Genomic DNA, 24,266 nt, shown 5'->3' with positions numbered 1-24,266 from the left:
GTGTTTGTACGCATAAACAGATATTCTAGGCAATACTACCTTGATGAGTTCTTTCTATAGCTATTTGCTTCTTCATTATGTAGATTGCATTATTGACGAGGAAAAGATTCTTCTTATTGGGAAGGAGCTTACAGCAATAGGATTACATGGAGTAAATAATCGGGATGTTGAGATCACCTCATCCCCAGAGCTACAATTTTTCTTGTAAGTATATTTTTAACCATATATGTTTTCCAATTCTTTCTTACTTGTGGCAATCACCAGAACTTGAGAGCATCCATATTTTGTTGTGCATGTTAAGGTATCATTCACTTTAGTTCCACATTTCTATAACGCTTTACCTTGACTCAGGTCTGATCTGACCAAGGGTTAGATGGAAGCCGAGATGCCATCACGTGCTAGAGCGTTCTTCTTGGATTACTGTTGCCCTTGGAACTGTGTCACTTGGCTTACTAGACCATGCCATTTACAGGTACCTTTTGTAACATACTGAACAAAGTGGTGAACTAAATGATTGGGTGAAATTTTATTTTCTTGAACCATCAGATGTGACATTTGTCACCATTGCTGAAGGTTTGGTTTACTGGTCCTTGATTGTTATGAGATAAATGCATCTAGATACTTCACGTCAGCCTGTTAAATTTACTGTAGTCTTGTTTGTTATGGATATTTGATGTTTGTAATGATGCAGGTTCTGGGAGAGAGTCAAACGGCACTGGGAGGCTAGACAAGCTCAAGAAAGGTTTCACCAGGGCGACAATGAAGATGATGATGCTTAAGGAAAAGAAGGAAGGCAGCCTTTGTTCCCTGTCGTCATCTCGTCTGCTGCTGCAACTGCGCAAAAAGGGATGTACTCATGGATGAATAACCGTGCCCTGTGTGTAGGCAAGATATCGACCACATGCTCAGGGTTTATGACTCTTGAGGTAATTGAATAACTCTATTCTTCTGAAGGGCTGGTTGAATCATTGTTAACGACGGAGATGCTAAATTGATCTATCGAGGACAAGCAAATCACAGCAAATTTGCTAACGCAGTTCGGCGAACGCCTACATCTACATGGCATGCTTTACGGGCGCTCCTCCCCTGGTATTATCACGGTACCGTCGATGATAAGCCCGCCGAGGTGTACGGACACATCAGATCTACAACGCCATGTCGGTCCGGCGCCCGCCCCCAAAATAAATCTAGTGTCTAACTTATAACTTGCGTCTAGTCTATTTTGGCTACTCCTGATGTCTTTATATATTAGGTTAGGTTACAGAGTTCGACTCCAACACGTAACCTTCCAAGTAATTACTAGTTCGATTGTAGCACTACTCGTACATATATCCGGCATATATCTCAATAGTCATGAACTCACATTGTTTTCCTGATTATAGTCGAGTCATCTCAGTTGAATTATAACACAATCAGAAAAAACCTGTACCTATGTCTTTTCTCGTTTTCAATCTGTCAAGAATTGAACCCTGAGAGAATCAAGTTTTGTTCTGACTGGCCTTTACAAAGTTGGATGGAGAGCCTGTAGATATAAAGTTTTTTTGATCTGATTTTGTTTCCTTCAACTACCAGAAACTGTTAGCGAATTGTCCACATTGGAATAAGCTAGTTGCATAGGCACATCATATACTGCCATTCATTTTAAATGGATGTAACTGGAATCAAATTATTATCACTGAAAGAGCGGAATGCGATTTGACTTTTTTGTAATCTTGTGGCAGGCGGTTCCTAAGGCCCTCCATGCCCTATTCCCGCTTCTGCGTCTAGCACCGGCGGAGGAAATGTGGAGTTGTGTGTCCGGTGGATCTTCTGGAATCTCATCGATTTTCGTCTTCGTTGGTGTGATCGCAGACTCTTTCGATCTATGATTCTCTTCTATGGCGATGGTTGCTGCTCTGACTAATGTCCTTTTGGAGCCTTAGCATGACTAATGTCCGTCTACTACAACAAACTTCACTGCGGTAATTTTTTCCCAACTCCAGTAAGGGAGGAGCGAGGCTGGCAGCGCGCCTTCGGCTTGTTCTAGTGCTTGTAGTCGTCGCTATACCCTAATGACGGTACAGATGCAGAAAATCAAGAAAAAAAAGGTGAAAAAGAAGTCTCGCCATAGTCTTTTGTTCCTTGTAGCAGTAGCCCAAAGACCAACAAGACAACATCTAAAATTCAAGTTCTTCAAAAGGGATCCCTCCAAGAAGCTACCGTCCGTCTATGTCCCTTAAAACAATTATCGATTTAATCCAAACCGTGACAACCACTTTGGCACTTTCAGTAACGAATAAAAATACTACCTCTGTCTATAAATAGGCGTTTGAGATTTGTCTAAATCTGGATGTACTGTCTAGATACATCTAAATTTTGACAAATTTCGGACATTTATTTATAGATGGAGGGTATTTGGGTACTAAGAACCAAGGGCGGATCTGGTGGGTTCCGTGGGTGCCATGGCACCCTCAAAATAATGCAAAATGGTTTATTCAACATTATGTACACTAGTTTGCTAACAACTTAAAACATATGCTGGAAATATTTGTTGAAATTGTGATGAAATTTAGATCAAATTATACTCGTGGCACCCCCTGATTTTGAGATGCTAGATCCGCCAGTGCTAAGAACCAACAAAATCGAAGAGCACCCGCACCAAAATGAGAAGAGATACGCCCACGTCATATGAATATTCAGGTGTTTCTTACAATACACTGTTCTTTTACCGGCAGCTTTGTTGACACTCGATACGTGTTTGGGTCGCACTTCCCCGTCTGTTATCCGACTAGAGTTGCAATGCCATACCGTTAATCGTGTTTGGTGCCAGTTGCTATCTCGCGGTACGCGTGATAATCAATTCGAGTACAGTTTTTTTTTGTTTAACTTGCCAACGCCCAACAACTAATAAATAAATGACGACTAGTTGTTCAAAGAAAATCGCTCGTACCGCCTATATAAGACCATCTGCCATTCCATATTCTTTCAGAGCTAGTACACGCAGTACTATACAAACAATTGATCACCGGTACAATATATACGTCGTCATGGCCACCGCTCCGGATACGGCGCCTACGTTTCATCCCACGATATGGGGTGACTTCTTCGTCCACCACAATCCAGAAACATTGCAGGTATACTCGGTAGAAGATTGATCACATTTCAATCTACGGTATGTTTCTCGCTCAGTTCCAGAAAATCCAAGCATGTAGAAATCTGCAGGTATAATGTTTCTTAGTTTTGAGTTAGGTCCACATGCCTCTTTTAACACTCTCTCCCATTGCCTCCCCTTGCATCAGAACAAATCTAAAAACTAGGGTCAACCTCTCCTGGCATAAGAAAGACTCAAATGGTTTGCTCCCGTCGTTCTCCAAAACAGCATCTTCTTTAAACAGTAAGAATACCGCTAAGGGTGGTTTGTCGACAATGGCAGATCTAGGATTTTTTACGAAGCCAGGGCAAGCCACAAATGCAGTTATTTTTTTTCAAAATAAAATGTAAGCATCCATAATTAATCAAAACTCCCTGGACACTACGGAAGCTCTGGCGATTGACTGACAAAATGGGAACTGTCTAAATGCAGCCAAAAGAGGTTTCAAGCTCAGCTCAACTATTTAGCAACACATTACCAAATACATTTCAACTAAAATTGAGCCGTCAGCGCTCAAATTGAAGTAAAATTTATGTGGAAAGTACCTAGTCTGTCTACATGTCTTCTCCGGTTCTGTCTATACATGTGAGTGGGTGGTACATCTTCTATAAAAATGTAATTTTCAAGGTGAAATTTAAGAACGTTTGCCAGGTACATCTAAAACTAAGTACAGATTTATCAGCAATACTAATTAATGTCACATCTATTGGAAATCTATTCATTCTAGAAGCAACTTTCTTATTTATGTTTGAACATGACATGAATCTTTTGCATGTTCTCTAAGTAGCTCCACAATTTACACCAATATTAGTAACAATTGGTAGCTGAAAATTTAATCGAGAAACATCATATGAGCAAAAACTGCTATTTTCCCGACCTATCACACAGGTAAATAAACCATGTCACATAAAATAACTTTGTTTACTCTACCTAACATTTATTTTTTGGTATGGAATAGATGTCTGAGGAATGCATGAGAGACAGGTCTAGTCAACTGAAGGAGAAAGTGGTTGGGGTACTTGAGGCTTGCAGTAATATAGTTGAGAAACTGAACCTTGTGGACACTCTCCAACATCTGAGCATAGATCATCATTTCAATGAACAAATTGTATCCACATTAAGAAGCACCCATGCTTCTGAATTCAATAGCTCTAGCCTTCATGATGTTGCTCTTCGATTCCGCTTATTGAGACAACATGGATTCCGGGTATCTCCAGGTATGTACGAAGAAGAAAACACCCTAACATAGTGTATATGGTATTATGTGTAATTAACCTTCTAGTTTTACCTGCATATTGATTACTCTTAAACAAGATAATTTTACTGGATGTGAGGTATCATGCACCTTTTTTTCGAAAAGGGGAAAAAGCCCCAGCCTGTGCATCGTGGTGATGCACACGGCCTTTATTAATAGTTGCAACAGTCTTACAAGATTAAGCGTAACACAATTCAGGTCTCACTCATGATCAATACATAAATCAAACATGAGAACAGCGAAACTAGCAAACTAAGCATCCTGTAGTCGACTAGTGTGACACCAACCAGCCTGGGACAAGATAGCCTGAGCGACCGTCTGTAGATGGTTGCATCCAGTATCCATAAACGCCCGCTGGTCTTGAGGTAGCAGCAATGCCCACATTTGCACCCAGTGGACTATCATATGGATAACCTGCATAATGTTGAAAGTAGTTGAATTGTTAAAGACGATATTATTGCGACACCTCCATATTGACCAGCATAGAGCGGACACACCAATGCGTATTCGATCCTTTGCTTTTTTGTCTACACCATTTAACCAATTACCAAACATATTAGTAATGTTAGATGGAGGTGGGAGGTCAAAAGCAAAAAATACCATCCGCCAAACTAATTTTGCAAACGGGCATGATATAAATAAGTGTTCAATAGATTCTTGAGCCCCACAAAAACAACACTTCGTACATCCCTTCCAATTCCTTTTCGCAAGATTATCTTTAGTTAGCAACACCTTATTATTTAGAAACCACATAAATATTTTTATCTTTAGGGGGATTTTAAGCTTCCATAAATATTTCCGCAAGAAAGGAGTATGATCATTCATCAAGTCTTCATACATAGATTTGACAGTGAAAAGTCCTGTGGTTGTTAGGTTCCAAACAAAGCTATCTGTTTGATCTTGAAGAGTAACATTCATGAGGCGTCGACATAAATTCAACCAATCCATCCATTTATTCCCATGCAAACCCCTTTGAAATTGGATATTCAGAGGTACATGGGTTAACACATCGGCAACCAAGACATTTCTATGCTGCGCTATATGATATAGAGATGGATATTGTTGTGCCAACGTTTTATCCCCCAACCAAATATCCTCCCAAAATCTAACCGTTGAACCATCACCTATCTTAAAGTGTCCACGTGCAAAGAAATCATCTTTCACTTGCATTAGCCCCTTCCAGAAAGGAGAATCGGATGGTTTAACTTGAACTTGAGAGAGAGTTTTTTGGGATAGATATTTATTATGTAATAGCTCCTGCCAAACTCCTTCTTCATTCAACAATTTAAAAAGCCATTTACTTAGAAGACATTTATTTTTTAATTCCAGTACCTCAATACCAAGGCCACCTTGATCTTTTGGTCTACATATAATATTCCATTTTGTTAATCTATATTTTCGTTTTTCCTCATCCCCTTGCCAAAAAAATCTAGGTCGATAAAAATCAAGTCTCTTTAAAACCCCTTTCGGAATTTGAAGGAAAGACAACATAAACATTGGTAAACTTGTCAACACAGAATTGATCAACACAAGTCTATCTCCATAAGATAGGAGCTTGCCTTTCCAGCAACCCAATTTGCCCTCAAATCGAGTTTCTACCGGATACCAATCTGAATTTCGAAGAGTTTTGTAATGAATGGGAACTCCTAAATATTTAAAAGGTAGAGAGCCCATCTCACATCCAAAAATATGTTTATATTGATGTTCCTCTTTCTTGGCTTTTCCGAAGCAAAATAATTCACTCTTATGAAAATTTATTTTCAAACCCGATAATTGTTCGAATATGCAAAGAATAAGTTTCATATTTAGTGCCTTCTGTACGTCATGCTCCATAAACAAAATCGTATCGTCCGCATACTGTAATATGGAGATACCCCCATCAACAAGATGAGGAATTAGGCCTCCTACTTGGCCATCTGCCTTAGCTCGCTCAATCAAAATAGCCAACATATCCACAACAATGTTGAAAAGAATAGGTGATAGAGGATCACCCTGTCTCAAACCCTTTCTTGTTTGAAAATAATGTCCAATATCATCATTGACCTTGACCGCGACGCTACCATCTTGGACAAAATCTTTGATGAACCGACACCATTCTGGCGCAAAACCTTTCATTCTCAATGTTTGTTGCAAAAATGACCATTTGACCTTGTCATAGGCCTTCTCGAAATCAATCTTAAATAAAACCCCATCCATTTTCTTAGTATGCATTTCGTGAATAGTTTCATGCAAAATAACCACTCCTTCCAAAATATGTCTACCTGGCATAAACGCCGTTTGCGTAGGTCTTATTACTTTGGACGCGATCCCCGTCACACGATTTGTACCAACTTTAGTGAAAACCTTGAAACTTACATTAAGCAAACAAATAGGTCTATATTGTTGGATTTGAACTGCATTTTCCTTTTTAGGTAGCAAAGTAATGACGCCATAGTTTAGTTTAAATAGAGACAATTCTCCATTATGCAACTGACCAAAAAACGCCATTAGATCTTCTTTAATTACTTCCCAAAATTTTTGATAAAACTCAGCAGGTAACCCATCCGGGCCAGGGGCCTTATTATGCTCCATTTGACAAATAGCTTCATGCACCTCCTTTTCAGTAAAAGGAGAAGTAAGAAGATTATTTTCCACCAAACTGAGCTTCGGTATATCCTGATTGTTGTCTTCAATTAGATCAACATTGGATGGAATTGGTTCCCCGAAAAGTTTTTTATAAAATTCCGAAATATATACTTTTAGATCTTCATCCCCAATAATAGTTCCTTCATCTTGTTCAAGTTGGTAAATTTTCTTTTTCCTTTTTTTACCATTTGCAATCAGATGGAAATATTTAGTATTACTCCCCCCTTGTTGGATATGTTTGACTTTAGCCCTCTGAGCCCACTTTGTCTCTTCATCCCTCCTTAGCTTAGTAATTTTTTCATTTGCATTTTTCAAAGTATCTCTTTCGGCTTGGGATAAGGGAATGGTTTCGGCCTTTAAATCCAACCTGTCTATAACATCAATTAATCTTTCTTTCTCTTTTCTATAATTTCCACTCATACTTTTAGCCCAACCTTTAAGGAAACGCCTCAAATGTCTAATCTTATTTTGCCATCGCTCAATAGGTATCATGCACCTGCACCTGGTAGTACACTAATAATGAAACATCATCACAATATAGCACATAAAAGCAACTTTGTTTGGAATATTCAGTGTGTTACTCGCTTAAAGGACAACACATATGATCCAAGAATGACCAAACTGTAGCTAATATGCTCAATTTCTCATTAGATGTATCATGTATATCTTGCAGATGTATTCAACAAGTTTAAAGATGAAGATGGGGTGTTCAAGGTTGACATAAGTAACGATCCAAGGGAACTACTAAGTTTATACAATGCAGCGTATCTTTTAACTCATGGAGAGACAGAACTTGAAGAAATTATTTTGCTCGCAAGGCAACACCTTGAGTCCATGAAAAGTGACCTTCAGCACCCGTTGGCTGAGCAAGTCAAGCGTGCTCTTCACTTACCACTGCCAAGGACATTGAAGAGATTAGAAGTGTTGCATTATATGTCAGAATACAAGGACGAGCCAATGCATAATTCATCTATTCTAGAATTAGCTAAACTTGATTTTAACCTTCTGCAACGCCTCCACTTAAAGGAGCTCAAGGATCTCTCCAGGTAACACACATATTTGCCATAAAATATTGATAAACAGTTGAACTTCTTAGTATCAGGATACTAAATCATGTCGAATCTGATAAAAAAAACGAAGGAAAACAAACTCCTACTGTCGTTGAAAGTTTAATAAAGCATACGGAGACTAAGTCTCCCACCCATGTCGAAAAAATAAGAACACTGCACGTTTCAGCTGTGTGCATGCCACCATCATCAAACCTGGGTCATCATGGCTCTGACTAATAGACCAAATACACATCATGTGTGCACATATGCACATAACCTGCATAGTAGAGTTAATATTCCTTTATTAAAAACAATACCGCTCTGACTAGCTAAAGCTCCAACCATGATCAAATAATGTAAAACATCTAGGGACATTGACAGGAATCAATGAAATGGTTTATTTGCAAAAAAAATCATGTAAAATCTTTTAACTTTCAGTTTTGTGTTTGTCCAAGGAAAATCTAACAAACCAAACCCATAAGTACTACCTCTGACCTGAAAAGTAGGTTATTTATACAAGGACCGGCCAAAATTTTGTAAGTTTGACCGTGCATGTATGTGAAAAACTGTTAGCGTAAAGGAAATATAATTTATATTGCAAGATTTATCCTCAATCTATTTTGATAGTATTTAATTATTTATGTAAGGCAACATGTTTGCAAAAAAATGATGGACATATTACCATCTCAAAGATTGTGTGGATATCCTTAAAGACCTGCGTTTTGGATCATGCGAGTGCAAGATATTGAACCTATCTAGGCTCAACCAATCAAGTAGGCTACTAGGCATTATTATGTTCTTGGAAAATCTATGGTGTCCTCTTAATTAGTCGCACAAATAGCCTTTTCATAATATTTGTCAAGATATTACAAAGGGATCCTATTTTGATCTATATATAGTTTCTTATGGTGCATTTAATGTGAGGAGACCATGTATGAGTGTTTTTATACAATCATGCATTTTTCTAGGAGCATAAATTTCCTCGCCAAATAATTATTTTTGCGGCCATGCAAGTTTTCCATATTCTTAAATGTACGGAGCTCATCTTCAGTTAAAAAAATCATTGAAAATGCAAGTTTAGCCTCATAATCTGAAATTTATGCCTAACAACTTTGAGACATCTTGCAATGCATATATATTCTTGTAAATGAATGCTACAATTTATTTTAGAGAATAGTAACGACAAAGACAATTTCAGATGGTGGGAAGATATTTCTAGAGAAGTGGGGCTAACGTACTCGCGGGACCGCATTGTTGAGTGCTACTTATGGTCATATATGGCATACTATGAACAAGAGTACACGCGTGCAAGAATGATCCTTGCCAAGATAATTGCAATAATGGCCATGACAGATGACACTTATGATGTACACGCTACTTTGATGGAGTGTAAACAACTCAATGAAGCTATACAGAGGTTTGAATTTGTATCATGTGCTTGATCTTCTATGTGTAGAATAAAACATTCATTCACATAATTGCAATTGAAGGTGTGACTAATTAAAGTATATGCAGATGGGAGGAGAGCGCTATTTCTCTTCTACCAGAATACCTCCAGAAGTTCTACCTCAAGCTGATAAGCACATTTAAAGAGTTTGAGGATGAGTTGAAACCAGAAGAGAAGTACCGTGTATCTTTTAGCACAAAAGCGGTACATCATTATCTGATTTATTTTTCCATTATATTTCCACAGTGAGTTGTCAATTATTTAATTTTTTCAAATAAAACAAATTGTAATTGGTGCTTGAAATCTAAACCACCTCCAGTCGAAGACTTTTTTCCTTCATAAGAACTTTGATCTACAAAAGGTTATGCTATATATACTCCACACAAGCACGTAATGGTATTAATTGTAGAAATCAAACATTTCAACATGAGGTAAAAGTTATGCTATATGTACTATGTGCAAACACGTAATAATATTTCAAATACAATACCTTATTGTATACATTTATATCCATGCTACATTATCCCAAAAAATTATTAGAAGTATGATACATTTGTTTATTCGCAGTTTCAAATATTATCAAGTAACCATCTCCAAGAAGCAGAATGGTTCCATAAAAATCACAAGCCAAGATTCAATGATCAAGTGAAGGTATCTAGTATATGCTCTGGCGCACCATGGGCATGTGTTGGATTGTTAGTTGGCATGGGTGAAACTGCAACCAAGGAGGCACTGGAATGGGCACTCGGTTGCACGGATGCTGTCAGGGCTTGTGCAGTGGTGACACGTTTTATGAATGACCTTGCTGCATTTAAGGTAAAAATTAGATCTCCGAGATTACCACCCATATTTTCTACCCATTTACCATGACAACATCCCTGATGAAGCATGTGTTGTTCACAGCAAGGAAAGAACAAATACGATGTGCACAGTTCAGTGGAATGTTACATTAGTGAGCATGGCGTGGCAAGTGATGTCGCCTTTGCTAAGATAGGTTCTATGATCGAAGATGCATGGAAGACCACAAATCAAGCACGCTTTGAGCACCCTGAGCTACTTCCCGCGATACAACGAGTCGTGAACATAACAACCAGCATGATGTTCTGGTATGATGACCACAAGGATGCTTTTACCTACAGCAATGGCCTTGAAGGGACGATTAGACGGCTGTTTGTTGACCCTATTCCCTTCTAGATAATGGCGATGTGGTACATGTTTGTTGGTGGTTTCATTCACCGGCAGGAGCACCAGCACGACCTCATTCTAAGAAAAGTTGTATCATGTAATGTTTTCCAGTTGGGCTTTATTGCTTGACTGTTGTTTTACTGAACAATTACAATAAATCCTATAAGGCTTTGTATTATTCAGTAGTATTACCTCAAGTGCAACAAAAAGCACATGTACTTTCTTACGTGTGAGATGTATTTTTTCAGATTGTGTCACCTGAGGCTATCGGTAGATAGGGTGGATTGGGGCGGAGTGTATCTGTTCGGTGTTCATACTGGAATTCTTTAACATATCTCTGGTTCTGGTATGGATTGTTGTATTATAGATTTGTAGTTGGGTATATTTAAGCTGTGCAACATCAATTACAAGAATCTTAGGCTTCTGAAACGATCCATGCAGCAGCAAAAGCAAAGAGTTGCTGACCACAAAGATGGAGCTGATGTTTGAGTCACATATATAATTAGAAGGAGAGAATTGCCACTATACCACTAGTCAAAACCAAGTGTTCCAAAATACCACTAAAAAGCCAATGTTGTCAAAATGCCACCATAGTCTAGCTTTTCATTCCAAAATACCACTATTCACTAACTGGGACTAACAGCCACACAAATAGACCTATATGCCCTTACCTATTTACACATTTCAACAACAATGCCAACAACACTTTAGCACCATTTTGATCAGCAATACAAAAACATTCACTAGTAGCATATCAACATATCAGCAACATCATTTGAAGCAACACTTTGACATCATTTTCATATAATTTCATGACCATTTCAGCAGGACATAGAGTATATGTGATAATCACAAGCCCAACACATCACCAAAGGGATCAAACGCCCCATACATCACCAAAAGGATCACATGCCCCATACATCACCAAAAGGATCACACTAGTAGTTCAACATACAAGTAAACTAACTAAACTTGTTTGCCGGGGCTATTTGTAGTACTTTTGCTCCTCGTAGATGCACTAGGAGGTGAAGAAGAAATCGCAATGGCTGATGCCCTCAACCTTGTCACCGGGCTTGGAGTTGCAATAAAAGGTTGAGAAGATTGCTTAGTTGGCGTGCACGGAGGAGTAGAAGTACGTAGTGGTTGCTGGAGGTTCATTTGACTTTTGCCTACATGAAAACTGCATATGCAAGAGATGTTCTAAATAACAACCCATGTATGCAAAATTACCATTTAGGAAGAGGAGTTGCATCCTTATCAGCGTCGCTGTCTTTTTCTGGTTCTTTGCATGTTTTCTTGAGATGGCATGTTGCTCCACATCTTTTGCGTACTTGTTTCCTCCACAGCTGATGTTATGTGCGCCATGGACAAGTCCCGACCTGCTGCAAAATCCGATGTTTTGCCCCTCTGATACACTCTTTTGCCATCTACAAATGTCAAGTACGACTGGACATCTATTTCTACTCGAAAATGGTCCATCAATCAACACTGAAATAAACAAACATAGGAAAAATATTCTAAATTTGCTGCACAGAAATAAAACATTACTGATAGTCAAACATGGGAAGAAGCATACCCCACAGGCAACAGCAGTGCAGCGTCGGTATTGAAGTCAGAGTCGAGGAGAATCGGAGCTTGCGCGGCGTAGGGCGCCTCTCCGGGCATCGTCGAGCAGGTCTCCTCGTCTAGCCTCACGTCGGGCCTGGGGACGAGCAGAGCGGCAGTGGGGTGAGGTGAGTGGACGGCGAGCAGGACGGACGAGATGCGCGGGCTGCAGCGGAGCGAGGATTCGGAGGGGAGAGAGCAGCAATCGGCTCCGGCGCTGGGATGCGGCGGCCGGGCGCACCACCATGGCTGATCCTGCGCGGGGTGAGGGAAGTTTTTTTGTTCGGTCGGTCAGTCAGCTGGAGAGTCCGGTTAGTCTCCTGATATTTTGGCTAGATCTAACAAGGGCAGTGTTGGTATCCTAAAATAATTGACTAACACAAAACGGATTGACTAAGACTAGCCCCAATGGGATTATCATAAGTAGTATCATACATGCCATGTTGGTAAAAATCTGATGTGTCACATTAATTAATGAGGTGAGAGATGAGAGTAGTACTACCCCGTTTCAAGGAAGAAGGCGCTCTCGTTTTACGAGCTTTTTGTTTGACCAAAAAATATTTCAAATAGATCAAAATTGTTTTTATGAAATTAGTACCATTAAAAAGTTCTTTTCAATACGAATCCAACGGTACTAATTACATATAATATAATCAAGATTTTGTTGCTCAATTTTTATGGTCAAAGTTTGTCTTGGAATACGTGTGCGCCTTATTCCTTGAAACGGAGGTAATATCATAATATGATACCGTATCATGACATATAAACCTAGAAAACTTCATGAAAAATATATCATGTACACATATTTGCATTGAGATTCTACAAAACATTAAATATGATATAAGTATGATACCATATTATGATACTATGCATTGTGGAGGTGGTATCACAAACTAGTATCATGTGCATGATACTGGTGTATGATACGTCCCATTGTGACTAGTCTAAGATTACTTATAGTGATAGTAACATAGATCTACATGCATTGCCAACTATGCAAATTGATGACATGACATGATAATAAATGAAAAAAGATATGGTTGTCGTAACTAGCTATGTTACCATAACATCACACTTTTCAAGATAGAATGAGTCTACAAGCTAATTAGTACACTCATGTATGATACTACATCTAAGTTACTATGCATTAGGCTAGTGATAGTGCATAGTATCATATTGTAGTATCATGCATATGATACTTGTCTATGATACTATCACTATAGTGGGTGGTATTATAGAGTAGTATCATAATCTTCTAAATTTATTATTTTGTAGAATTCCAATACAAAATGTGTGTACAAGATCTATTTAGCATTAGCTTTTCTCGTAATATGCGCTATGATACAGTATCCACCTATGTTACTCTAATTTTGTCTCTCATCATTAATTAGATGCCACATCAGCATTTTTGTGGGTCTAAGATGCATGATACTACCTAAGATACTAGCACTATGGTCAGCCTTATGAAGATAGTAACATAGAGTAGTGTCATATGCATGCGAAAACTCCCTAGTACGCCCGAGCTTGAGTGATCCCCATATCCACATTACATGGAACCGTTGGCTTAGAGCATCTCTAACAGAGCCCGTAAAAGACCCAAAACCGAAAAATAACTGTCAGTTTACGGGTTCGGGAAAAATAGCGCCGATCAGTGACCGTAAACGAGCCAAAACTGAAAATATTTTTTCGGGCTGCGTTCGATTCGCTCCGTCGACCTGTATTTGTAGGGGTCGAAAGGTCGAACTGAACGCTGAAACAGTACTTCTAGTGGTGTTTTGGCGGGCTGAAACTTCAGCTCCAAACAGTGCACTTCCGCCGGAAAACTACCGAAATAGGACCAAATTCGATAAAATCCGGCCGAATGTCAACCAAATTTCGGCGAGCTCGCGACAGCATGGGGCGGCACGGGGCGGGGCGAGGCGAGCTCGCTGCGGCGTGGAGCGGCGCGGGGCGGGCGAGCTCGTGGGCAGCTTGAGCTCGCGTGGGGCAGGGTGAGCTAGCTGCTGGGCGGAGCAGGCGTGGCCGGGGAGGAGCGGCGCGGGCGTGGCCAGCGAGGCGGGGCCGAGGCTAGGTGGCGCGGGCGGGGCCCGGCCGGGCGGAGCCGGGGCGAAGCGGCGTAGCGCGGGCGAGGTCGGGACGGGGCGACACGGCGCGGGCAGGGCTGGGGCGGGCAGGGCCGGGGCCGTGGCCGGGGCGGCGTGCGCGGGCGTGGCTGGGGCGGGCGGCGCCGAGGCGGTGCGGGCGGAGCCTGGGGGGCGGAGCGGACGGAGCCGGGGGCGGGGCGGCGCGGCGAGGGCAGGACCGGGGACGGCGAGGCACGAGCGGGGCCGGGGTAGGGGCGGGCGGAGCCGGAGCGGGGCAGCAGGTCTGGAATTTGGCCGAAGGATGGTGGATGGAGCAAGGAAGAAGAAGAGGAAGGAGGAGGAGAAAAGAAAAAAAACTCTGACATGTGGGTCTATTGGCATAATTAGGAATATGCTTTTTTACAGTTTTTCTTTACGGGTTCTGATCTGCGCTAGTATTTTTTCGACCCGTAAACACGAGTTCAATGGCTTAAACTCACGTTTTACAGTTCGCATTTTTACGGGCTCTGGTAGAGATGCTCTTATGTACATATGCCTGGTTGTATAGGATGCACCACTTCAGGCTGTAGGTGGGCCTGTCCGTGGGAAACCACTTCTTGGCCACCTCTGACCGCCAGCCCAAAGCGGGAGGCCACTTGCTGCACTTTTATTTTTCTAATAGGAAGTGGCGTCCATTCGGCCCACTTTAGCCCGCCAAGCGCATGGGCCGTTGGGCGTTGGCGTGGATTTCGCTCCAAAAAGAAAAGCGATCGCTGGGGGGATCAAGCGATCGAGGCTTGTAGCTGCTTATTCCTTCAGACTTTACCCACTAGCTTTTTATTCCTTCAGATGTATACTTGCTATAAATTATACATGTATAAGAAGCGTCCAGAAATTCAGAGTATTTCAAAACAATACAAATGGAAATACAAATGGAAATGACAGGAAAATGTCCCATTAAATTCAGAGTATCTCAAAACAACACAAACAGAAATGACAGGAGAATGCCTCTCAAACACATGAGCATCTCTTTTAAAAGGAGAATGCCTCTCAAACAATGGAACTCAGTTGCATCACAATTATACTGATATATGTTAAGCTAGAGAAAAGCAATAAAAGACAGGCAGATGAAGGCGGTCTACATGGACCATAAGGCTCTACTGATTCGACCAGGCGAAGCAAGTTCAGAGGCAAGTTCAGAGGCAAGTTCAGAGGCAAGCTCAGTTTGGGCTTCTTTTGTTGCCTAATCTTGCTGCTGCTTCTCTGCCCAGTACTTCTGAAGAGGCGGCCCAAATAGAAATCACTCCAACCCTGAGGCATTTACCAGGCAGAATGACAAAGTCAGAAGCAGGTATACGACGATAGTGAACTGCAAGCACACCAAGAAACAACACTTGCACTGACCAGTAATTCAGTAGCTACAATAGAAATAGCCGCAAGAATGCACAGCAACTATGAATGTATAACAGTGTCTTGACCAGGTGAGATACCTAGAGTTAAACACGATGCAATGACCACTTTCTTTCACATTGTACAAGCAGTTTGCATCCCTGTATCTACCCATTAAACATTCTGCCAGCAACATTACTGAACAGACACATTCCACTATCAATACCTTACTGAGCAAAGTAAATGGAAACTGGGCACAAGTGGTCATGAAGGCATGGTATTCTGCACTTCACAAACTTAAAACCAACTTCATAGCTTCGCTAAGAACTCACAAGCATCTCAAATATACCCACATGCTCAGATCTATACTCGTCCAAGAAATCTCAGAACATCAACATCATGAAGCTCCCTATGATATTATTACAAGATGAAATAGAAATATAGGATATGGCTTTACAAATTTTGCTACAACTGCAAATATAAGTCGTTTGATCAAACAAAAAGTTAGGAAGCACATAAATTTTGCACAAAGATAACTATCCTAACCAGGCACACTAGCAATAGCATTCATGAACAGATGTTTCTTAGTGAAATTCTCAGAAAAAGAACATTGTCAATTAAACTGACTACTCCGGTCTTTCGTAAATAGACTTTAGCCTGTCTTCATTATACAACTTTGACAGTTACTTTTTTGTATCAAATATGTAGGCAAAGGTAACAAACTAGATATAAAGTTAACAGACTAGCTACAGCATGTCAAAAACAAACGCCATGAAGGAGATATAATTTCAGAGTACCAACCTCTCAGGTACATATCAGTTAACATATGGCACATCAGGTACCAGAGACAAGATGATCCACTACTCTTTGTTCTTCACAGCGGTTTTCCTGTCCAGCATTTGTAGGTTCTGCAGCAATACAAGTCAAAATAGGCCACACGATACAAATGTATGAAATAGAGTAGATGCTGGAAAAAGGTACTTACTACGAGATCTAATCCAATCACCATAACACATCAATGCCTCAACAGTTTCAGGTGCTAGGCTACTTCTGTGATCTGTAATTACTCTCCCACATGCGCTGAACGCAGATTCTGAGGCAACCGTTGAAGCTGGTACAGCTAGCACATCACGAGCCATGTTGCCAAGGATTGGATACCTTTCCGAGTTCACATCCCACCACTTAAGGATGTTGAAATCTGGTGTACAAGGATGGAACCCTTCTTCAACGTACTGTTGCAGCTCATTGCGGCATCTAGCTACCTTAAGCTTTATATGCGCCTGCCAATCCGAGAGAGAACTATCAGCCAAAGCAACCTCCTCACCACTTCCTTCTTGTGACAAAATTTCCATATTTTCTTCAAACTCAGCTGTATATTCAGTAGCTGTCTTGACTTCTTGGATGTGCTTACCCGCATTAACTCCAAAATATTGCTTCAATCGGAACTCCACGTGCTATAAGGTACAAACGTAAATGGCAAAAATTATGTGCAGCAGCAGAAACTTTTGAGAAAAAAAAGAGATAGATAAATCGCATGTATGGTACAGGTGAACTGATCCCGGCCAGTCAGGAAGAAAACAAAAAATATGTACAGCATGTGGAAAAACAAACGCCCACCGTGGGGCTCGAACCCACGACCACAAGGTTAAGAGCCTTGCGCTCTACCAACTGAGCTAGACGGGCTTGTTGAATAAAAATTACAGAAGTGAAAACTATACAAACATTATTACAGCAGTGCTTATAGCATGACTAATACTGCTGAATCCCTTCAAAAGATACGACTGTGATCGAACAAGCAAAGTCCTGTAAAAGCACTGGGACGAATATCCCATCATCACCTATGCACGCGACAGGTTGGAAGGAGAACAAGGAAACGTTGTGTACTTGGCTCGCCGCCGACACCGCGTCGCCCCCATGCCCTCCCTCCTTCCTCGGATTTCATCGGCGTACGCGCCCGCCCGAGCAGCGCGTTCAATGCGAAGATCCACGCCGGAAGGACTCGCCTCCCCCCTCGAGACGTTCGACACCGTCGAGTAGGTGATGCGCGCCTACGACGCGGCGGCATGGCGCCTCGGGCGCCCCCGCCAACAACTCAACTTCAAGGACTGTGAGTCGCTCGGGAAGGCGGAGTTCTTGGCTGGCTTCGACGGGTCTCATCACCGTCGAGCAGCGCCGCCTCACCATTGCACAGGCGGATAAACGCACCATGGAGGCGTGGGATGCCGCCTTCCCGCAGGACGTCCTCGACGAGCGCGCGCCTTCTACGCGTAGAAAAAGGTGGAGCACATTGTGGAGAAGGAGGGCATTCGCGCGCATAAGCGGTTCATCGAGGCGCAGGAAGCCGGCCCGTCGACGATCGACGACAACGACGACCGTTGGATGGATATGTTCTTGAGCAAGCCGTCAGAATCGTCGGAATCGAACTTCGACTTCTCTGATTAGATGTTTCTATTTTATCTATTTAATTATCATTTTTGTTCCTTGTTTTTATAAAACCTATTTTAGTAGCTTATTTTCAATTAATATGTATGCAAAATTTGTTTGTGACGTTGTATTTAGCGTGTATGGTAAAATGTTGTTTGCGCGCTGTATTTTTTCACCCTTTTGCGCACCTATAAAAGCAAAAAACTGGCGCTGTATAATTTTGTTAGCGCGCCAAAGATACTCGCTTGGAGCAATTTGAAAAACCAACGTCAATTGAGGCTATGTTTGCGGGTGAGTACCATTTCTACTAATTTTTTCAAAAACCTACCAAATCTGAGAAAGAGAGTTACAAATCTCTGCTACTTAAAAAGGAGGTCCGTCGTTCCTTCGACGAAACTTCATCCGATCCTCTATGATCATCCCTCACCCGCTCAAGTGGACCAAAAGCCCAATTAATCTCAGGCATGCTCTCCGCTCGTCACCCAACATCAATCCCTTAGATTGATCATAGTGGGTAGTAACTTAGACTAGTAACATATGACATGTCACTAGTTTAGGTTACTACCTTTATAGTGGGTAGTAACTTATGTGGTGTCATACTCATACATTGTATCATTTATTATGTTGTAGACTCATCTTGCCTTGAGGTCTTATACATCGCTCAGTTTCAACCATCGCCCAATTAACGCTCGCGTTACCCGGTTCTAGAATCAATTAGCCAGCCCCTACCTTTATTGTAACCATCAACCACCATTACTTCCATCGAAAATTACTTCCACCATTACCGTCCTAGCTATCAGCATATATAGGCGCCTTAGACCCCGCTTGAGCCGTGACCTTTAGACTCCCGCTTGATCCTTTCAAGCGACCACTGCTGAAGCTACAGCCATGGCGACTTGATACATTCTCGGTCGCTCCGACTGAAGAGGGCGATTGGCACTGTCACCTGTCCCGGCTCCTGCCGCCTTGCCTCCTCCAATAACCAGGTAACCGCGAAATCTCTCCTGCATCAAAAGTGTAGGAGATCATTAGACGGCTAATGGATAATCATTTCTCTCGTGTTTCTCTTTCTTAGAGCATGATATTAGATTCTGGAGCAGATCATGGGAGCAATTGCACATGTAAAGAAGATCATGGGAGACAACTAACTGCAAGAATTATTTCTTGATGAATCAGAACTACTAGGAATGGAGATGTTATCTACCGAGGCATCCTTGCTGAGCGATCTGTGAGAATTATTTGTCGTCCCTACCCTTACAATGTTTTCATTTCTATTGCTATAGATATACCAGAGAGAAAACTTTTCTTTCCATCTGTTGTTCTTCCATAGTCAATCTACTGCCCGGATCTACCTTCGCAGTAACTATTCTAGCAGGACAATGCATTACATGGAAGTGCAGTATTCATTCGTATTTTGAGCTATATTCCGCCACCACATTATCCTTATTGATTGCTATTTTCTTCTCTCTGGTTGCTGCATCCATTGCAACTATGTACATGACAATGCATAATACTTTAACATTTTATACCACCAAAGTAGATTCTGATGCAAAGTATTGTACCTTTTATGTGCAATCAATAATATCCATCAGAATTGTCCAGTGCAGCATCTGGATCATTGAGGTTGTATCTAAAATAGGCATATAAATATTGTACGAAAATAAGCTCTATATCTTGTACGATAATAGGTGATGATTTGTTGATACATATATATATCCTATATTTGACCTGTATAATCTAACGTAGCCCAAATGTCTGACACGGGAGGCTGCAACCGTGTATATTAACTGACCTGCAGATTACAGGTCATATATAAGCAGTTGTTACTGCTCGAGCATAGGTTATGTGCATCCTAGACTTGCAAGTTGATGGATATTTACCCAACAGACATTCCCATAGCTTACTATGCATGGCTAATATCTTCAGAAACTATCTCATACCTCTCCTAAAAGGGTAGTGCACTTTAGAAATGCCGTGTAAAACAAATAATAAACTATTCAAACTTCTATTGTTTTTTACAAAATTACTGGTGATGATCTTCTGTTTTACCATTTGATATATCATGTGACAGACTTAAATATTTCTTGGTGCCATTATTTCACATGAAAAAAATCCCATGCACCGCCTATCTGAAGAAACTGCAAGCATTGGCTAATATGCAAGGTGCATCAATTTTGATTGCGATGAGCATTGCTTCCAAGCATGTTTGTTTTCTACTTGCTCAAGAAATGAATCAGCAACTCAATCAACTATTTGTGAAATCAGAACAACAACGAATAAATGTAGAGGGACTAAAAAAGTTGCAAGTGGTTGCTCCAACTTACAGGATTGATGAACAGCATGATCAGATGGATATGAGGACCCAATTATCAGTTCCTCTGCAGCCAAGCTCTTCAAATTGGTCTTGCTTAGGCCGTGACCAGGTACCGCCGAGATTGACCTGGAAGTCGAGTTAACTGAACTTAGTAGTTATATCAAGGTTAGCTGAAGTTCGTAGCAATGTCCAGGTGGGGCTGAAGTTTGTCTTTCGTCAGTTCATTAACTTGAATATGCATTGCCTAGATTCAAGATCGGGCGGTGAACCATTGCAGATGTTCTCTACCTGATCCAATAGTGTGGTGTTTGTAGCAGCAAGAACAAGGAACTTGTCGTCATTATGGCTAGCACCCTGTAAACAAGGGCAGAAAAGCTTTGTTGTCGGTCCTGGGTAGAGATTGTTAACCAGATCCTAAATGAACGTGAGAACAATGCATATGACAATTAGCAGGGTAAATCTGTCCGAAGCGGTCTCTGAACTTTTTTCTCAAAAATAAAAGGTGGATGCAGTGGTGGAGCAGCTGAAGCCAGTGTATCCAAGCTCATGTGGAGCGAGTCCATCGGTAACATAAGTACAGACTCATGGTGTGACAGGTCACCTCTTTCTAACACTTGCATTTGTACCTAAGTACATTGTGTTTGTTTTCAGGATGTAGTGTGAGATATATTATGGTCGGCATCTTTTTTCGTGAACTCTGTTTGTATAGTAACATTGTGCAGCCATGAATGAACAATATGTTTCGCTATAATCTGCACATACTTACTAAACGTACTGTTAATACTTTCATGTTGTATGTTTAACCTGGATTACATGTGCTCTCAGGTACACGCCCTTTCTTTTAACTACATGGTTAAGTTAGTTCAATTGGAGATCGCAAGCCAAACAAATTGGAAAAATATGGTTATGAAAAGTAATCTTGATGTTCTGTAAAATTTCATACATTTTTTCCTTTTTGCTAGACAACCAAGAAAGGGGGGTTTTATTTTTAGTATGTTGATATGAATATGTAGAAAATAACCATTGAGCTGCTGATTATTAAATCAATCCATGAACCTATGGTGGGAATATATCAATCAACAGTCCTAATATATGCAAACACATCTTGCAGATTTCCAATTGGGCAAACCATAAGCAGTGAGTAAAATAAGATGGAGCATACATGCAGTAACCTGTTTAGCGTGCCATCAATCTAATTAAAGTTAGATTCGAGAAGCAAAAAATTTCATGGTCTCTCCCATTCTCATCGAAAAAATAGATTTCCGCCATAACAAATCGTGCACACACGATTTCTTTCTCAACAAATAGTATTTTACGCCATTGATTTAGCAGACAACCTATCCGTCTGCACCGTCCTCACTTGCTCAAATATCGATCTAAGCCTCTAAGCCAGAGAGCACGACGAGCACACAACGACCTACACAAACAGCTACAAACACAAAAAATGGTGGAGCCCGTCGACATATCAATTTAGTCTCAGGTATGTTTGATAAATCGTTCATGTTTAGCATCTAATTAGCTTTTTGACAAGGGGCAATCGGGTTGGGAGAGCGGAATCATACCAAGCCGGATGTAGCAATTCAAGGTGACAGCGCCTTCTCGCTTGTGCAACACGGGGAGGGGAAGAGGCTATCAACCCCGCCTCCGGGAGGTGAGGTATCAGACGCCGCCGTCATGTGGAGGGGAAGTGGGAAGGAGAATACATGGCTGGAAAAAGGGGCGGCGGTGATGCATTGGCGGGGAGAGCTGGCGGCAAGGGGATATGGTCTGAAGAGAGAGAGAGAGAGAGAGAGAGAGAGAGAGAGAGAGACTGGTAGTTGGATAAAGAATGGTGAGATTGGATGCAGTTTCGGTAACGTTGAGTCTTAAAGTCATCGATGGAGTTTGGACATATCTGGGCCATCCAAAGCCAATCCAACGTACAAGAGTAGATGCAAACAAAATTTTCCCCACACTTCTTGTTTCCAGCCTAAAACTCTATTTTCTCACAAACCGTATGTTTGAAATAAACGAAACTTTCCGATAATACATAAGAAAACATATAATACCTATCAAACCTTTCTATGTAGTTTAAGTTTTGAGTTCAAAATCCCGCCAGGAATTAAAGTAAGGTTTATTCACAAACTGTATGCTCAAATACGATGAAACTTTTACAAAATGCATAATGTAATATATTATTTTAATGGTTTTTTTTTGAGATTTTCCTAGTCAATATGAATTTTCAGTTCAAGATTTAGTTGGGAAACTTAAAATAAGGTATATTCATAAATGTAGGCTCAAATTTGACAAAACTTTTCCAGAATGCGTAATGCAATACATAAGGTTTACTGAATTTTTTTGATTTTTCTTGGCAGATTCCATTTTGAGCCATTTCAAGTTTTGTAGCAGGATTTCAGCACCTTTTTGCACATTTAGATTCACTTGTAAGTACTCCAGACTATAGGTTTTATTTTTATTTTCATCGTACCACAAACTGAAATATTAACTAACTTACCCTCCAAAAATTACTATGTCCATTATAGCCTATGAAAACATCTTATAAAAGGTAATAGGAAAAACACGCTCCCTCCTCACCATAAAAAATGTCTTAGATTTATCTAAATTTGGATATATATATACACTCTACATACATCTAAATTTAGACAAATCTAAGACATCTAATGGTATAAACGATGCCCCCCATAGGGGGCCTCACAGCGATTAGAGCACGTGGGCCGTTGGATCTTCTTTGGTGGTTGATCTCGTCCGTTCATTTTTTACAGCAGCCGTATAAAATGGGCACCCCACAGCGAAAAAACCCTAGCCGCCGCCACCAATCACCTTGTGTCTCTTATCCTCTCCAATCCCCACGCCTCCTCCTCCTCCTCCAATCCCGATTCCGCCTTCTCCTCCACCGCCTGGCGGCACTGCTCCGCCTCCGTGGTTTCCCGCAGCCGCCGCTGCCCCCTCGTCCTCTTTCTAGGTTCTTCCCTCCTCCCCCTCCTCCCCCTCCTCCCTACCCGCCCTGCCCCATTCGTGCACAGAAGGAGGAGCACGGGCACCATGACGTGCTGCTTCTAGTGAAGGTCGACATGAAGATGATGAGCAGCGAAAGAGATGCTGGCTGCGGAAGACCGGCGGCTGGCCGGCCTTGGAGAAGCACGCGACTGCTACAAGATGCACCAGCCATGGGCGACGGCAGGTCACACGAGCAGCAGAGGACCTCCTCCATGTCGAGTTCTCATCCAGAGCTACAGCCGGCAATGCGTGAAGGAGATATGCCCTAGAGGCAATAATAAAGTGGTTATTATTTATATCTTTATGTTGATGATAAATGTTTATATATCATGCTATAATTGTATTAACCGAAACATTGATACATGTGTGATATGTAAACAACAAAGAGTCCCTAGTGTGCCTCTTAACTAGCTTGTTGATTAATGGATGATTAGTTTCATAATCATGAACATTGGATGTTATTAATAACAAGGTTATATCATTGTATGAATGATGTAATGGACACACCCAATTAAGCATAGCATAAGATCACGTCATTAAGTTATTTGCTATAAGCTTTCGATACATAGTTACCTAATCCTTATGACCATGAGATCATGTAAATCAATTATACCGGAAAGGTACTTTGATTACACCAAACGCCACAGTGTAAATGGGTGGTTATAAAGGTGGGATTAAGTATCTGTAAAGTATGAGTTGAGACATATGGATCAACAGTGGGATTTGTCCATCCCGATGACGGATAGATATACTCTGGGCCCTCTCGGTGGAATGTCGTCTAAT

The 24,266-nt window shown here is 41.1% G+C and overlaps 1 protein-coding gene, 3 long non-coding RNA genes and 1 other non-coding gene across 6 annotated transcripts; 1 reads left to right on the top strand and 4 right to left on the bottom strand.

The window, feature by feature from the left end:
* Positions 1–2,954: 2,954 nt before the first annotated feature.
* Positions 2,955–11,025, top strand: LOC127296958 (tau-cadinol synthase). 2 transcript variants are annotated; one of them, XM_051327204.2, is made up of 7 exons: positions 2,955–3,113; positions 4,089–4,347; positions 7,684–8,056; positions 9,258–9,476; positions 9,575–9,710; positions 10,074–10,322; positions 10,410–11,025. In XM_051327204.2, the coding sequence occupies exons 1-7, from the start codon at positions 3,027–3,029 to the stop codon at positions 10,698–10,700; spliced, it is 1,614 nt and encodes a 537-aa protein (XP_051183164.1). In that variant the 5' UTR covers positions 2,955–3,026; the 3' UTR covers positions 10,701–11,025. The 2 variants fall into 2 exon arrangements, with proteins under 2 accessions (XP_051183164.1, XP_051183165.1); XM_051327205.2 differs by having other exon boundaries at positions 2,979–3,151.
* A 458-nt stretch (positions 11,026–11,483) lies between these two features.
* LOC127349213 (uncharacterized) lies at positions 11,484–12,602 on the bottom strand. The gene is made up of 3 exons (XR_007880151.2): positions 12,268–12,602; positions 11,922–12,179; positions 11,484–11,860 (listed from the first exon to the last, which is right to left on the bottom strand). It is a non-coding gene; the product is annotated as an uncharacterized lncRNA (long non-coding RNA).
* A 2,690-nt stretch (positions 12,603–15,292) lies between these two features.
* Positions 15,293–17,125, bottom strand: LOC127296966 (uncharacterized). Its single transcript, XR_007848828.1, has 3 exons — positions 16,734–17,125; positions 16,550–16,656; positions 15,293–15,670 (listed from the first exon to the last, which is right to left on the bottom strand). It is a non-coding gene; the product is annotated as an uncharacterized lncRNA (long non-coding RNA).
* A 233-nt stretch (positions 17,126–17,358) lies between these two features.
* Positions 17,359–17,431, bottom strand: TRNAK-CUU (transfer RNA lysine (anticodon CUU)). Its single transcript has one exon. It is a non-coding gene; the product is annotated as a tRNA-Lys (tRNA).
* Positions 17,432–18,426: 995 nt separating this feature from the next.
* On the bottom strand, positions 18,427–22,307 carry LOC127296964 (uncharacterized). Its single transcript, XR_007848823.1, has 4 exons — positions 22,049–22,307; positions 20,775–20,840; positions 20,497–20,612; positions 18,427–19,176 (listed from the first exon to the last, which is right to left on the bottom strand). It is a non-coding gene; the product is annotated as an uncharacterized lncRNA (long non-coding RNA).
* Between the last annotated feature and the right edge of the window lie 1,959 nt (positions 22,308–24,266).

This window comes from Lolium perenne, chromosome 4, assembly GCF_019359855.2.
Source record: "Lolium perenne isolate Kyuss_39 chromosome 4, Kyuss_2.0, whole genome shotgun sequence".
Classification (NCBI taxonomy): Eukaryota; Viridiplantae; Streptophyta; class Magnoliopsida; order Poales; family Poaceae; genus Lolium; species Lolium perenne.
Note: the sequence above shows the minus strand (reverse complement) of the source record. Positions and strands in the feature narration are given on the sequence as shown.

Bases quoted from the DNA above. Each gene is read 5' to 3' on its own strand.
- LOC127296958 (XM_051327204.2), top strand. From the start codon at position 3,027: ATGGCCACCGCTCCGGATACGGCGCCTACGTTTCATCCCACGATATGG. The intron at 8,057-9,257 runs GTAACACACATA...AGACAATTTCAG, and splicing joins GAGCTCAAGGATCTCTCCAG to ATGGTGGGAAGATATTTCTA. The intron at 10,323-10,409 runs GTAAAAATTAGA...TGTTGTTCACAG, and splicing joins ATGACCTTGCTGCATTTAAG to CAAGGAAAGAACAAATACGA.